The 15,969-nt window shown below is 41.2% G+C and overlaps 1 protein-coding gene across 2 annotated transcripts in view; it reads left to right on the forward strand.

The window, feature by feature from the left end:
- Positions 1-5,510: 5,510 nt before the first annotated feature.
- The window catches only part of NAPG (NSF attachment protein gamma), a 30,125-nt gene continuing 19,666 nt past the window's right edge, over positions 5,511-15,969 (forward strand). The window contains exons 1-5 of one of the 2 annotated variants that reach the window (XM_003924853.3): positions 5,511-5,741; positions 9,994-10,061; positions 11,707-11,791; positions 12,380-12,397; positions 13,302-13,332. In XM_003924853.3, the coding sequence (XP_003924902.1) occupies positions 5,686-5,741; positions 9,994-10,061; positions 11,707-11,791; positions 12,380-12,397; positions 13,302-13,332 (258 nt within the window). In that variant the 5' untranslated portion in view covers positions 5,511-5,685. Of the gene's footprint in view, positions 5,742-8,198; positions 8,310-9,993; positions 10,062-11,706; positions 11,792-12,379; positions 12,398-13,301; positions 13,333-15,969 lie in introns of those variants that run through there. The other variant, XM_074383779.1, reaches the window with a different exon arrangement.

Consider the following 15,969-nt stretch of genomic DNA (forward strand, 5'->3'; position numbering starts at 1 on the left):
TGTGGAATTTATGCTGTGTTCTTTCCATTTGCCTACTTTGTATTTGTACAAAATGTAACTGCGTGAATATATCCTCCTACTAAGAAAATGATTGTTGTAAAACTATGGGATAGAGGTTGGCACTAGGCTATCTGCAAGTAATCTAATGATACATACGGTGGGATTCCACTAAGCCAATTCGGTACATTTGTTTTATCTTTTATTCAAAGATAACTTGCAAGGGAAGTTCGGTGTTTTTCTGTCTTTAAAAATAATATTCATCAAAACGGTTGTGTTTGTTAGAGTGGATTTAACAGAGTTCTGTTGTTAAACATTTACAATGCTTCATCTCTTTCCAGCGTTACTGTACTCAGACAACGCTGCCTCGCTTTGTGTACAAAACAGTGAGAGAGATCGCTTTTATGTGGAAAGTTCAGTTATGAATGTGAAACGTTGCCAGAATCTGACTGTAATCCCAAAAGGCAGAAACTAACCACTTTTGTTTGGACAGCTTACAGTTTACAGCTTGTACAGGCACGTGCACGCAGCGCCACCGTGTGTTGGCTGAAGGGAACCACAAGACTACGCGGGAGGAGGAGTGAACGCCGGGACTCTCCCCAGGTGATGCCTGCCGAAGAGGGACTTCTCAGTATAATATGCCTGGCACATCTGTTAGGGGTGGCTCCTTCTCAGCCATTTGACAACTTACTTCAGTCGAACATAATACACTTCCAACTTTCATTTTCCAATTATTATTAAAATTTCAAAGCAGGTATGTGTGAAGTGCCAGGTACTTAGTAAACCGACTTTTTTTTCCTATAAAAACATTTGAAAATCAATAATTGAGTCCATACAATTAAGCAGCAGTGTTGTGTGAGTGGTTCTTAAACCATTACAAAATAAGGACCGTTTTCTGGTCCATTATATTGGGCCAAGTGTAGATCTGGAGTCAGATGAGTCTGGGTTCGGGTCCCCATCGTCCCATTTACTGGCTGTGTGACCTTAGGAAAGTTACTTAGCTTCTCTGAGCCTCAGTGTCCTCATACGTGAGATGGGTTAACAACAGTGTTTCTAAAGCTTTGTAGAGTTTCTGGCAAGTGATTCCCAGGGGCCCTGAGGTTTAGTGGAGGTCTTAGCTGCCAGCCCCCAGCAGGTGTCTGGGAGTTCAGGCAAGCTCCAGGCTACTAATTCCACTCCCACTCCAGGCCCCTTTGGCACTCCTCCCTCTCCCACCCCCAGAGCTGGTCCGCCTGCTCTGGAAGCTATGCTATGGTTAGGCGATGCCAATCTGCCTGCTCTTCAAGGGCTGGAACCTGTGGGTGTGGCCCCTTCTCTTTCTCCTTCTTCAAACATTCACTCTTTTGCTCTGATTTTGAAATTCAATTGAAAATGAAAGGAAATTTAAAATGATGATCTTATGAACGGTTAGAGCAGGAGAGATTGAGAGAAATGTGGAGAAACGCCAGCAAACAGAAGCAGATAACAAGCCAAAGAAATCACTGGAAAGAGTCAGGTGCAGGGGAGTGCACTGATGATCCCAGCACTGTGCGAGGCGGAGGCGAGAGGGTTGCTTGAGCCAGAAATTTGAGATCAGCCTGGACACCACAGTGAGGACTTGCCTTTACTAAAAATAACAAAAATAGCCAGGTGTGGTGACACATACCTAGGGTCGCAGCTACTTGGGAGGTGGAGGCAGGAGGATCGCTGGAGCCCAGGAGTTTGAGGCTGCAGTGGGCCATGATTATACCACTGCACTCCAGCTTGGGTGACAGAGTAAGACCCCGTCTCTAAAAAAAGAAAGAAAAAAGAAATTACCTTGAATAAGGGCCATGGCCAGACCTGAGAGAAAACACCTTCTGAGTGTCCAAATGCTTCTTCCTCTTCCTCCGTAGTGACACAGGACTTTCAGCTGAAATTGGGTTCTGCTCTGGAGCTGGCACTGCACTAGGTTCTGAACACAGACAGCAAGTGCAGTAACAGATGATGGCGACTCACAGACGGTGGCCGTGGACAGGAGACGCAGAGACGCGGTTGCCTCTGGACACTTTTTGGAGGCAAAATCAACAGAATCTCCTATAGATTGCATGCGGTGTGATGAAGGGAGCAGTGGAGCATGGCTCTAAGTGTTTGGGCAAGGAGAGGGTGAAGCTGCCCTGAACAGACGCGGTTGAGCATGAAGGGAAAGCAGGTGTGGGAGCTCAGATTTGGACAGGTTGTGTGTGACATTTGAGGTCCACGTGGAGCTGCTCAGCAGGCATTGGACAAAGGAATCTGGAGAAAGAGTTCTCCGTTTTGATCTCATAGAGATTCAGTGGTGATTTTAAAAAAATCAATGTATTCATTAACACTTAACCAGAAAATAACTGCGGTCGCACCACTGCACCCAGCCTGAGGGATAAAGTGAGACTCCATCTCAAAAAAAAATAAAAAAATAAAAAAATAAAAAAATAAAATAAAATACAGATCGTAAAGGCTTGTATTAGTTTTATCAGAGCAAAAGCCAAGAACAATCTTCCAAAATCCTATTCTGATGAGGGGAACTGCCAGATGATAGCAGAATTTGTTCCAAAGGTTTTTTTGTAAATTTATTATTTATAATTCAGAATATATTTTCCCAGAGAAATAATTTTATGACTCATGGCTAACCTCTTGGGGCAGGTCTCAGAAGTGTATCTCTTGCATAAGAAATCAGTCTATTTAGGGGAGGAGGAGAAGGGTAAAATAACACTGTCAAGGTACTAGCAATTAAACAAACAAAACTTACTGATACAGGAGCTCTTATGCTCCCTCGTTTGTGATTCCTGATTTGAAATAGAGCTCATTTGATCAACCAAACCCTCTCTCCAAGAAATGACAGACCTTTTATTTGACTGGAACATTCAGCTGTGGGAGGTAGGTCCAACGATTTTGCTTCGTGGCAGCAGACGAGGCTAGGGGAAGGAAGCAGGTTTGTGTGGAGACAAGGAACCTGGAGACCCAGGCTCAAAGAACTCTCAGACAGGGTTTGCAAGCTCTAATTTAAGCCTCATTCACACTTTGGTGTGAATCATTTTAGTCACACCCAAAACAAGTAGAGCACTTGGGAATGCGCATTTTTATTGAGGCAGGATAAAGACAAGGAGTTTCTAGAACTAGAGGAGAGGATCGGCTCAGATGGAGTCACTTGGGTCAGCAGCCAGCCAGAGGATATTAAGTGTCTAAAGATGCTTAGGCAAGACATAAGTTGAAGTCACAAAGACAACTTTTGTTGAGGTTCTGGTGGTAGCTGCTGTGATAACAAGAATTACATTTATGGGTCACCAAGGCTTGTGGGTCACCATGATGTTCTGAACACATGGTGTTATCTGGAGGTGGCCATGACACTTGGTACACCTGATAACGAGGAAAAGATGGCAGGTATGTCCAGGCTGAGTGAAGCCAGTTTCTAATGGCCAGCATTTGCATGTCAAAGCTTGCCGGCCTGGCCCTCAAGCTGCATTTTCTGTTAGAAAAGAGATGGTTCAGGGGTTGCTTCTTATAACAGGAAAATTTCCACCAAGAACCTTTACCCTTACTACCTGCCTAAAACTTATTTCTTAATAAGTGCTGTATCACTATCATGGCTTTCTTTTTTTTGAATTCTTTGTCGATGGCAAAACAAAATTAAGTTAAATATTGTATCCTTTCATAGATCACAAATGTCGTGAGAGCAGGCATTACAGCTCTTGCTCAACAATTGGGTCCTAGGTGTGGAGGCCCAGTGTCTTCTGCAGAGTGGGTGTTCAGTGAATAATAATTCAAGAGTGAATGAATGAATGAATGAATGAATGTGGAGGAGGCTATAGGCTTTTGGTGTAGATCCCTTAGAAAACTTTCTGGGCATTTTTGATGGTTTTAGAAGGTGATGGCACTGGGTGGCTAATAAATCTAAATTCACTTGAAAGCATAAGGCTTTCCGCTGATAACAGTCCTTTTATGCTTAATCAGTCATCCCAGAATTGTGGTGAACTGGAAGTCATGGTCACGGTATTTTACAATCCTTTATCTTCTACCTGTTGAATCTGAACTTGACTTATGACTTGTTTTGATCAATAAAATGTGGCAGCAGTGATGTGCAGCATGAGTCCAGGCCTTACGAAGCCTGAAACGTCCACTCTCACTCTCTTGAAATTCTCCTGCCTTCCTATAAGGAAGCCCAGGCTACACAACCAAATGAAGAGGGGGGTCTTGTGTGCGGGTACTAAATAAGAAAGTGAGGATAGAAGAGAAAAAGTCCAAGGCCAGTTCACCCACTGTCACCAGAGAAAAGGAAAAATATTGATTGGCAAATAGATGCAGGTAGATTGACAGATTGTGTGGTGAGGCCAAAGGGAAGAACTCTTTGAATTGTTATTTTCTATTCAACAAGAAGTGAGAGTTAGCAGGCAAGCAGAGCTTGGGTAGGAGTTGTGAGAAGGAAGGTGTGAACAGCTCTCCAACTGTGTGGGGATTTGACCATGGAAATGTAGGAGAGTTGCTCAGCAGCACCAAAGGTCAGCTTGATGTTTATGATCATTAAAATGAGTAATTTAGCATGCTCGTTTAGTTTTTTCCAGCCAAATTCACTTGCTTACGAGCCGTTCCAGAGCAGATGGAAAGTTGGGGTTTTTCCTGGCTGGGAGAAAGGACGGACAGGGAGCCAAAGACGTTGAGAGTATAGGCACTCAAATGATGGGACATGAGTTTATGCTGGGAAAAGAGGGACGTGTAAGAGCAGAGGGATAGGGAAAGGTGAGGAATTTGGTGGAGGTAAATAATTACTGGCACTAGGAGGTATGAGGTGGAATGGCAAGGGAAAGTAAAGTGGGCTCCTTGAAACTGACACTAGGGAGGGCACGCAATTATGAGTAAGGTCAAGGATATGACCCCGAGAATGTGTGGCTGCTCTGGTGTGGGAAAGATCACAGGAGGTGGAAGCTGAGAGGCTGTACAGGCATTGCAGGAATCATCCACGTGGATGTTGAAATCATCATGAATTACGAATGGAGCCAACTGTATTCCTGGTTACTATTTCTACCAGACCACTGTATGTGACCTTAAGTCCCTCAGCTTTCCATTTAGAGCACTTATCACGGCTTCAAATATTAGAGCGATTATTTGGGCCGGGAGTGGATTTTTTGACAGTAATCAGGGCTTACAAGTCTGTTTCGTTTCTTGACTGACATACGATTAATACCCAAAAGGTAGAATGGAGAGATAGATGAATACCATTCTAGCTGTGATACAGAGAATCTTCAGATGTAATAAGTTATAATGCCAATTAACCCTACAAAGAAGATCCACAGTGGTTTCACATGAATGAAAAACTCCTGGTGCAAGTCTTCAAGAGGGCGGGCATCTTTGCTGATTTTCTCGTGTCTGGAACAGCGCCTGACATATTAGGTGCTCTCTAAATACTGAGCGAAAGCAGACGCCCCATCAGTGTCTCACCGCGCCTGCGCCAGGTGCCCTGGGCGGGGCCTGCCTGGACGCCCCGCGCCTGCGTGATGTCTCTTGGCAGGGCGCAACGGCCGGCTCCCAGCCCTGCTTCGCCGCAGCGGCGTGAGCCCTCCGGCCCTCCGTAGCCGCTCGGCCGTTGCGCCGCACCAGCTTCCTACTCGGCGTTCCCACGCCTATTCGGGTGGCTTCTCGGCGCCCGAGGAAGAGGCAGGCTCACCCTTTCTCCACGTCAGAGACCTGACTGTGGCGATGGCGGCTCAGAAGATAAACGAAGGGCTGGAGCACCTCGCCAAAGCAGAGAAATAGTGAGTGAGACGCCGGGCGGGCCTGCGTGTGGACGCCAAGTCCGTCTTTCCCTGGTGCGGCCTTAGCACCCGGCTGGGCGAGGGGGAGGGCACCGGGCTGAGGGGGCCCGGCGCGCTGGCGCCTGCGGGGCTGTCAGGGCTTGGTGTCCCCGGGGTCGCGCTTCCGAGGTCGGGGTCGGGGTCGGGGTCAGGCCCCCAGCGCCTAGGGCAGCGCCGCGGGTCCGCCCCGCCGGAAGTCCGCTCCCCGCAGCCGCTGTGGGCGGGGACCCGGCGCGGCGCTGCGGGGCTGGTCTCTAAAGACGGCTTCTCTACCTGGGCGCCAAGCTTCTGCAGGCTTCCTGTGGTGGGGACTGTCTGTGTCCGAAGCTCGTTAGCAGCATCCCTTGCCTCTACCTGCGACGTGCCGGTCGCACCTCTTCTCCATGTGTGGCAACCAAAAATGTCCTCTGGGGAACAACATCGCCCGGTTGAGAACCACGGCCCTAGAAGAGCCCCTTGTGTGGAGAGGACCATAGATTTACCCCAAAATCTCCTCCGTGGACCTTTGTCATCTGGCATTTTACTGTTCCAGTGGGCCACGACTGTGCTTCCCTCGTCCTTCGATGTGTATGTTCCAGCCAATGTTCATGGGACTGAACTGATCGTCCTTAATTCATTATTTTGCACCCACCCCCCACCGTTTTATTACTCCAGCTCATTTTTATCTAACAGGGTTAATCAAAAGTTGGTGCTGTGTTCTGTGGTGGGTACTTCACATACGTAATTTCATAAGCTAAGATCTTCACAGTTACTGCCCAAATAGAGATTCTCATTTTTCGTAAGAAGAAATGAAGCTCATAGAAGTCTCATAACGACTTGCCCCAGGTTGCGCAGGTGAAAGATGGCAGAGCCAGTTTTCAAACAGTGGAAAAACTCAAGCCCCTTCTATCACATGACTCGAGGCAGTCAGTGTGTAAGGTACTGGGGCTGTCCTGGTGCAGGAGGTTTCCACAACAATCTGTTGTGGAAATTGTAAAAATTGTAGTAAGAATAAATAGTGTGTGGAATAGGGACCACAAAAAAGCTGCATGAACTGTGCATAGGTAACATAGAGGGAGACGTTTATTCTGCCTGAGAAAATTTAAGGAAGAGATTATTTGTGAGCAGGGCCTGAAAAATACAGAATGTTTTAGACAGGGAAAATCCTGTGAACGAGCTTCTGTACACAATCTGTAGTATGCATCATACACGGGCCTGGAAAGTGCTCTGGGAACAGTGATTGTAGTGTAGTCCCAGTGACGGGAAAAACTGGCGTGAAGAAGAGTTGGGGCCAAAGTGTGAAGGGTCAGCTTCTCAGATGGCTCTTGTAGGCATCTAACCAGTGGATCTGGCTAGATTTGTTTTTGGTGAAAGAAATGTGACAGCAGACTAGGTGTGGTGGCTCTTGCCTTTAATCCCAGCACTTTGGGAGGCCGAGGTGGGTGGATCACTTGAGGTCAGGTGTTCGAGACCAGCCTGGCCAACATGGTGGAACCCTGTCTGTAGTAAAAATACAAAAATTAGCCTGGCGTAGTGGCGTGCGCCTGTAATCCCAGCTGCTCCGGAGGCTGAAGCAGGAAAATCACTTGAACCCAGGAGGCAGAAGTTGCAGTGAGTGGAGATCGCGCCACTGCACTCCAACCTGGGAGACAGAGGGAGACTGCATTACAAAAAAAAAAAAAAAGAAAAAAGAAAGAAAGAAAAGAAAAATGTGGCAGCAATGTAGAGAATGGACTGTGGGGAGAGGGTTGGAGGGAGAATTTTGACATATTCAGTACATTTACAAAGTTGTCACTGTGTACCTGTACCAGCCACTGAGGATACTGGAGTAACCAAAAGCGGTGCCTTCAGGAGTTTAGAATTCACAGGCAGGCAGACAAGTGAACAGAGGAGTAAAAATAAGATGTTCAGTGCTAGAATAGAAGTTTTCATTATGGTATGGTGGAGATATGAAGCAGGGAAAAGGTAATATCCTCAGGGTGTGAGGAATGGAAAAGAAGGAAAGGTGACTCTCCCATGAAGGTGGTGCCAGACATGTTAGGGGGTTATTGACTTCAGGGAAGAGTTGGTAATGGCCTGAATTCAAGTAACAGTGCAGAGGTAGGATTGGGTGACATTTGTCAATAGGGTTGACATGCTTTAATAACCTGCCTGCGTATAGAGATAAAGGCTTAACTCAGGTTTCTAACTTGAGAGATGGAGTGGGAGAGGTCTTCAGCCAAGATAGGGGATATAGGTTAATGGACATGATTGGTGGGTAGGTCTGGGGCAGGGAGGTGGGGTGGGGAGGTGTGGGGTTCAGGCTTGAAGTGTTAGTTTGAAATGCTGCTAGACAGTTACTGAGTGGGTGGCAGGCAAAATGGGCCAGGAGCTTAGGAGATACTTGATTTTTCTCTGTTTTCTAGTGATGATGTAGTTCAGTATTGCTGAGTAATTTTGGAAATTGATCCCCCTACACAGATGGTCATGTTGCTGTTTACTTTTTTTCTGTGGAATCTGGTCAGTTTCCTTATTGATCCTTTGGAGAAAAAGAGTGAAAAGGACTAACAGGTATAGCTACTAAACCTAAATTAGCTGTACGTCTTTCTTCCTCAATAGTGGTGTTCATGTGACCGGGATGGTTTTGCCTAGTTTTAAACTCTCTGGGTCTTTCCGTGTATAGCACATCAGGTGACTGAATGATTGTATCTGGTTTTACTGGGATTTAAAAAATTATGTTAATATAAAGAATGTAGTGTTTGTTTTGGGGTAGGAATGGAGGGTTAGAATTTTGCATATTTCCTCAATTTTCTGAATTAGAGTAGACACACCACAATTCAAGGATATTATTTTTCTGAGCAGTGAAATTCTTGGTAAGCTTGAAAAATTGCTTGTACTAATTTGAATCTTGTAACACTATATACACAAAGAAGTTTTAGATGCTAAGTATGTTAAATAAATTTAATTGGCAAAAAGTGTTACTTAAAACCTATGGCTGGTTGGGCACAGTGAGTAACTCATGCCAATAATCTAGCACTTTGGGAGGCCTAGGCAGGTGCATCACTTGAGGCCAGGAGTTCGAGACCAGCCTGGCCAACATAGTGAAATGTCTTCTTTACTAAAAATATAAAAATTAGCTGAGTGTGGTGGCACAACCTGTAATCCCAGCCACTCAGGAGGCTGAGGCACGAGAATCACTTGAACCCGAGAAGCGGAGGTTGCAGTGAGCCGAGATCACACCACTGCATTCCAGCCTGGGCAACCAGGCGAGACCCTATCACAAGAAAAAAAAAAAAAACAAAAACAGGCTACTACTTTTGGCAGTTCACATGGCTGTCACAAAAAGAAGGCTATACTTCTGAGGAATAATTCGGATTCCCTGTCTTTCACTTAAGGTACTCCCCTGATTCATTTGAAGCAAGCAGCATTCTATCCAAGCAGACCTTCACTAATTGAATGAAATTTAGAATTTAAGATGGTTTGGGCAATTCTTACACACACTCAAATTTGACAGTTACTGAATTAGTTTAAACCAAATCTGAAATTATTTTAAAGTAAGAAAAAGAAATAAAATATTGAGGAAAAGGCAATTAAGATAAGGATTCAAAAAACTGCCCTTTGGTTTGGCGTCCAAGAAGCCAGTAGTGATCCTGGAAAGCAGTTTCTCTTGACTTTTGTACCTACTCCCTCTGTCATTCCACTGAGTGATTGTATTCCTTAGTCTTTCTGTTCTCTCTCTGCATTCTCACTAGGGCATCTCATCTATGCTCTTGATGTTTGCTTATGACACCTCCACTTATGTCTCTAGCCTCTCATCACGCTTCAGTTTCATGAATCCCCCTCTGCTGTCATTACTGTGGTTCAGAGGTTCTTAAGCTTTAATGTGCCTTTGGGCTTGTTAAACCTCAGAGGTTCTGTAGGCTTGGGATGGGGTCAGTAATTTACATTTTTAGTAAGTTCCCAGGCAGTGCTGATGCTGCTGGTCCGGGGACCATGAATTGAGAACCTCTAGGAGGAAAACCACATACTGTGACAGTGGGAGAGAAAGAGGTGAGGTTGTATTTGTTAGGCGTAAGTTTGGATGGAGGAGGGTGACACAAAGAGTTTGTGTCTGATGGCTCCTCCTTTTTTTCTCTGTTTTGTTTTTTTTTGTTTTTTTGTTTTTTTGTTTTTTAACCTAGAAGGTTATTACAAGCAGGGATCTGACTTATAAATGTGGTTGGTAACTTCTGTTAACTGTTTTTTTTCATTCTAGCCTGAAAACTGGTTTTTTGAAATGGAAGCCAGATTATGACAGTGCCGCTTCTGAATATGGAAAAGCAGGTATTTTTGACTATAGTCCGGTTGCTCCAGTATGTAATCTTAAAATAGTCTGATAACTTCATTTCACTGTAATACTTACTCATGTGCTTTCTACCAGGCTTTAATAGTTAAAAAAACAAACAGAACAACTGTGCAAGCTCTTGAGTGTTTTACCTCTTGTTATTTTCAGATGTGTTGAGAGCTGAGTCAGAGATCTTGGTACCTGCTGTTTATGACAGCAGGGATGGGGTGAGGTTGGTGATATACAGCAGTGGGTTTTTAGCATTGCTTATATATTTTTCAACTCCAGTTATTTGTATACTGTATCCACGAGTTTTGCCATATTTCTCTATAATACTTTCTGTTGAATAAAGAGTTTGTGAAATTTTCTTGTTAATTTATCCTCATCTTAAGGAGATCTGCAGATCATGTTTGCTTGGTATTTTTATCTTTTATGAACCTCACTTTGAGTGTGTCTGTTCATTGTTCATGAAGTGTTTATATATGTGTTTTAATCATTTTATCTGTATGTAAGATATAAACAACCTAAAATATGCAACAGAAAGGAAATTTACTAAAAATTTAGCATTCTAAATTATAGAATGATAGCTTTCAGTATATCTGTGATGATTTCTTTAAGGGCTTATGGAAAATCTATTTAACCAGAATAAATTTTTTAAAAAGCACCAGATAGAAAAGCAAGGAGGAGAATAGTTCAGTATTTGGTTATCACATTTTATTAAAGAGAATTTTAAAAGTGTTTTTAACAAATAACACTTTTCTTTTCTTTTTTTTTCTATTTTTTATTTTATTTTATTGCATTTTAGGTTTTAGGGTATATGTGAAGAACATGCAAGATTGTTGCATAGGTACACACGTGGCAGTGTGACTTGCTGCCTTCCTCCCCATCACCTATATCTGGCATTTCTCCCCATGCTATCTCTCCCCAACTCCCCACCCCCAAATAACACTTTTCTTAAAGCATTATGCTTTTTGCTTCTTTGTAAGCAACCCTTGAAAAGTTTTCCAAAATTTTAAGATTATATTTTACAAGCATTCTGTTTTGCTTTGATGATTACACTTTTAAAACAGCTCAGAGTATACTTTAGCTGTTTAAACAGTGAGTTTTTTTTATAGACAGTAAACAATATAAAAGATTTTTTAAAAAATGCATTGTTAGACATTTAAAGATTATGCCAAAGGAAGGATTATTATAAAAAACTATTTAATGTGCTTATTGTCCTTCATTTTCTACATAATTGAATGACCTACACCTAAAGTTCTGTTTTATTATTAAATGTAAAAGTAGTGAAGTAAGGTGCTGTCTTTTGTGACTAAAGAATCTACCTGTCACTGGAGAGTGTTAGGGAGTGTTGGAGTTAGAAAGACTTACTGATTTTGAATTGAAGTAACTGATTTGTTGCCAGTAGTCAACAATTAAAAAAGAAAAACTTAAAAATACTCCTAAGTTACTGATAATTGGAAAAGTTTTAAGGCAATTGCTTTAGAAAAAAGTAGTGTTTTATAGTTTTTGGAAACTTCCTAAGTATTTGAAATAAGTGTGTTTGTGATACTTCATATAAAATGCAGATTTCAGTAATGATTCATTGGAGGTTTTCAGTGATGGAAATGGAGAGTCAATTGTTTTTTTTTTTTTCCTTTTCAGCTGTTGCTTTTAAAAATGCCAAACAGTTTGAGCAAGCAAAAGATGCCTGCCTGAGGGAAGCTGTTGCCCATGAAAATAATAGGGCGTATCTTTTTCAACCTTTAAAAAGAAATTAAACATTTAGATCATTTTGACAAGCTGTTTTCTCTTGCTATAAATTTCCTTTACTACCTGTGAAGTAAAATGTTTTTAAATTAGAAAATGATTAGAAAAATTGTTTATTTTTAAACTGAAGGAGTGTTTATGTGAAGTTTGATCATAAGATCCACACTGGTTCGCAGAGCTACATTTGAGAACTTAGTTTCTGTTGTTTGTGGTTTTACGTGATGATGGTTTTACTTGTGATGAAGTAAGAGAAATCTATAGATGTGCTGAAGACTTACCAATAGAAAATATTTCTTTCACTTGCAAAGTGTAGTCATAATAACTTTGCACTTCAGTGAATTGCATTATAGAAATAGTTTTTGCAGTGTTAAGTCAGTGTTTTGGGGAATTATTTAGTTTTAAACTATATCAACGGGCACTGAATTATTTCTTCTTTACCTGGTTGTAGGATTTGTCGTTTGGAACCACCTAGGTCAGTGATTTAGTTAACTGTCTTTAAATAGTAGATCTCTAGAAACTATTGAATTTTTCTTTTTTCCTTAACTTTGACTTCGTTACTTCTGTTCAGTCTTTTTCATGCTGCCAAGTAAGTATTCTTCATATTTTCATGTATTTGAAAATTATATTTTAAATGTTGCTGTTTTTCTGTAGGTTGGTAAATTTTTCCCAAATTATAAATTTTGTATTGATTTAAATAATAATACTTTCTCTTTGCTTCAGTTTTTACGTAAACCTTAAAAACTAAATCACTCTTAACTCTAAAATGTAAGGAGTTTAAATTAAATTTGGCATAATATTTTATTAGGAGCATTTTGTTTACTAGTCCATGAAAAAATAAGTTAGAATCTCTTTTTTCCTCTGTTTGATAGCTAGTAGTGCCTATGAAAATGAAGCAGGAAGCTTTCTCCTGCTTTGCAGAGAGTAGTTACTTGTGGGCTGAGGTGGGTGGATCATTTGAGGTCAGAAGTTCGAGACTAGCCTTGCCAACTTGGTGAAACCTGTCTCTACTAAAAATATAAAAAATAGCCGGATGTGGTGGCACGTGCCTATAATATCAGCTACTGAGGAGGCTGAAACAGGAGAATCACTTGAATCTGGGAGGTGGAGTTTGCAGTGAGCTGACATCATGCCACTGCACTCCAGCCTGGGCAACAGAGCAAGACTCCATCTCAAAAAACAAACAAAAAAAACCCCGTAGATTTAGGTTTGTTAGATGGAAAGTCATTTAACTTTACTGAACCTTACTTAATTTTGCATCTGCAAAATAAAATCTCTTTAACTCAAATGTCTGATGTTCTAAGCCATTATTCCCCATGAAAATAAAAATAATAAGAAATTGTATTGTGTGGTAGCACAAGTTTGAAGTGATATGTTGTTCATGAGTCCATTTGAATCGAAGTCACTTACCAGTAGTTAGTTCCTCAACAGAAAGTTTCTCCTACCCCTTATTTCATTAAGATCTCATCAGAGAAATTTTATTCTCTTTGCAGAGCTTATGAGCAAGCTGGAATGATGTTGAAGGTCAGTAATGTTGTGTCACAATTATTGTGTAGGTAAAATAAATTAACTATAAGGTGTTAATGAAGAATTTATGTTGAAGTTGAAATGCATCCTTACTGTAAGGCAAGAGGTGCTAAGTTGATTTTCTGTCCATGGTAACATTAATTGGACCCATAGAACACATTCTGTGCGTCTGAAGGTAAGGAGTGTTAAAGTGAAATTTAAGGGAAAATGTTTTGGAGGGAACTGGGAACAGTAACATTCTAAGGTTTATAACCAGGACAGATGTGTACTGCTATAAAAAGAGCTCTTTGGGAAGTTTCTCTGCTTTGAGAAGGACATCTGAATGGTTATAAATACTTTAAAAATGATCATACTTGGTTATAAAAAAGAGATGTTTACTTGTGTGGAGAACAGTTGGCAGCAGAGACAACCACAGATTTAAGCTTTTGCTACTTTTATTCATTCTCCGACTAATGTACCTATGCCACTGTTTGTACTTCTGCCCCCAAAAGCAGGATAGAAATTAATGTCCTGGTGTGGTGAGACGGAACATATGATATTGACTCTTAAAGTGTGTCAGCTGGCAGTTGAAATAAAATCCTTAAAAAAATTTTTTTTTCTAAAATGGTAAAAGCTACTTTCAAGTATTCATTATAAAGCTTTGTTTTTAAGAACTTTGACCTTAGTAAAGTTTTTGTTTTTAATTTCTATGACTTTTGTAATGTGAACTTATTTTTTTTCAGTGGACACATTCTTCTTGCAGAACAATAAGATATACTGGAAAGGTTAAAGAATGTTAGTAATAGCTGTTAACATGTTTAATTTGAAAGATTTTATAGCCTTTGACCCAGGAATTTCAATCTTGTGAATCTGTCGTGTGTGTGTGTGTGTGTGTGTGTGTGTGTGTGTGTGTATGTGAGAGAGAGAGAGACAGAGAGAGATAGCAAAGATTTATGCATTAGGATGTTTTTTGAAGAAATGACAATTATCTAAATTTTTAATCATGGGAAAGTGTTTAAAGACATTGTGATTCTTCCTATGAAAAGCTGTTTTATATCCATTGAAATACAGCTTTTCTGGCCAAACATGCAACTGAATTGTTATTTCATGATGCAACTTTGCAACTAGAGTTTCTCTTACAGCCAAAGAAGCCAGGAATCTGCTCTGGTCTTCTTCTGTCTCATTTTCCACCAAGAACTAGGAAGCTCCCAGGTGGCTATTACAGACATAAAGTACAGAGACTGTATTTTTTGCTCTGTCTATCTAATCTACTGCGTAAAACTCATGAAAGATAGTCCCTGTGTTATTTCTTTTTATCCTCCCAAATGCTTGTATGTTGTAGATTGACAGTAATATGTAATTAATGGATAGGTAAATCAGAGGAAGAAATACATCTGACCCTTGAACCACCCCAGGGTTGGGATGCTAATCCCCTGTGCAGTCTAACATCTACATACAACTTTTGACTCCCCCAAAACTTTACTAATAGCCTACTGTTTTTGTTTTATTGAGACAGGGTCTTATGCTGTTACCCATGCTGGTGTGCAGTGGCACAATCGTAGCTTACTGCAGCTTCAACCTCCTGGACTCAAGCAAATATCCTCCCACCTCAGCCTCTTTAGTAGTTGTGTAGGCGCATGCCACCATGTCCTGCTAATTTTTAATTTTTTTAAATAGAGACTGCGTCTTGCTGTGTTGCCCAGGCTGGTCTCAAACCCCTGGGCTCAAGTGATACTTCTGCCTCAGCCTCCCAAAGTGCTGGGATTATAGGTGTAAGCCACTAACTTACTGTTGACTGGAAGTCTTACCAATAATATAAACAGTCAGTTAATACATGTGTTATATGGAATATGTTTTATACTGTATTCTTACAATAAAGTACGCTAGAGAAAAGGAAATATTGTTAAGATAATCATAAGGAAGAGAAAATATATTTACTGTTCTTTAAGTGGAAGTAGATCATCAGAAGGCTCTTCATCCTCATCATGGTCTTCACGTTTGAGTGGGCTGAGGAGGAGGAGGAGGAAGAGGAGAGATTGGTTTTGCTGTCTCAGGGGTAGCCCAGGAGCAAGACAGTCTGCATGTAATTGGTCCCACACAGTTTAAATCCCTGTTGTTCAAGGTTCAGTTGTATTCTTTAAAAGCCAAAATGACCCTCAGAACTAAAGTGCCTGAGAGAGAATTGTTAGGTTTACCTCCCTGTTCATTCAGATATCCTTCAGCAAATATTGTGGAGTCAGATTCTTTCATTAACCTTTGGTTTTATAATGAAGTATTGTTTGAGATTTGGAGATGTATTAGCATATCATTCTGCTTGAGTGAATGATAGCAGCCTTATTTCATACATTACCTTTCAGTCTGTTTTTTTTTGTTAGTTTCCATAGCTAAATAATAAAGTATGTTTTGGGGTTGGTGAAAATGAGACCAGTTTTGTTAGGAATATCCTAATGAATTTGTCGACTTTGCAAGGTACTGAATAGGCAGGTTTGTAAACCACCCATAAGATGCAATGTGGAGCCTACCTTAAGATACAGCAAGTCAACACTAAATAAGTTGTTCCTGTAAACTTTATAACTAGCTTTTAGGTGATTTTTTTTTTTAGTCTATTTCGAAAATGTTTGATTTGGAGATGTTAGACATTAGGACTGCATGATC

This window comes from Saimiri boliviensis, chromosome 13 (genome assembly GCF_048565385.1).
Source record: "Saimiri boliviensis isolate mSaiBol1 chromosome 13, mSaiBol1.pri, whole genome shotgun sequence".
Classification (NCBI taxonomy): Eukaryota; Metazoa; Chordata; class Mammalia; order Primates; family Cebidae; genus Saimiri; species Saimiri boliviensis.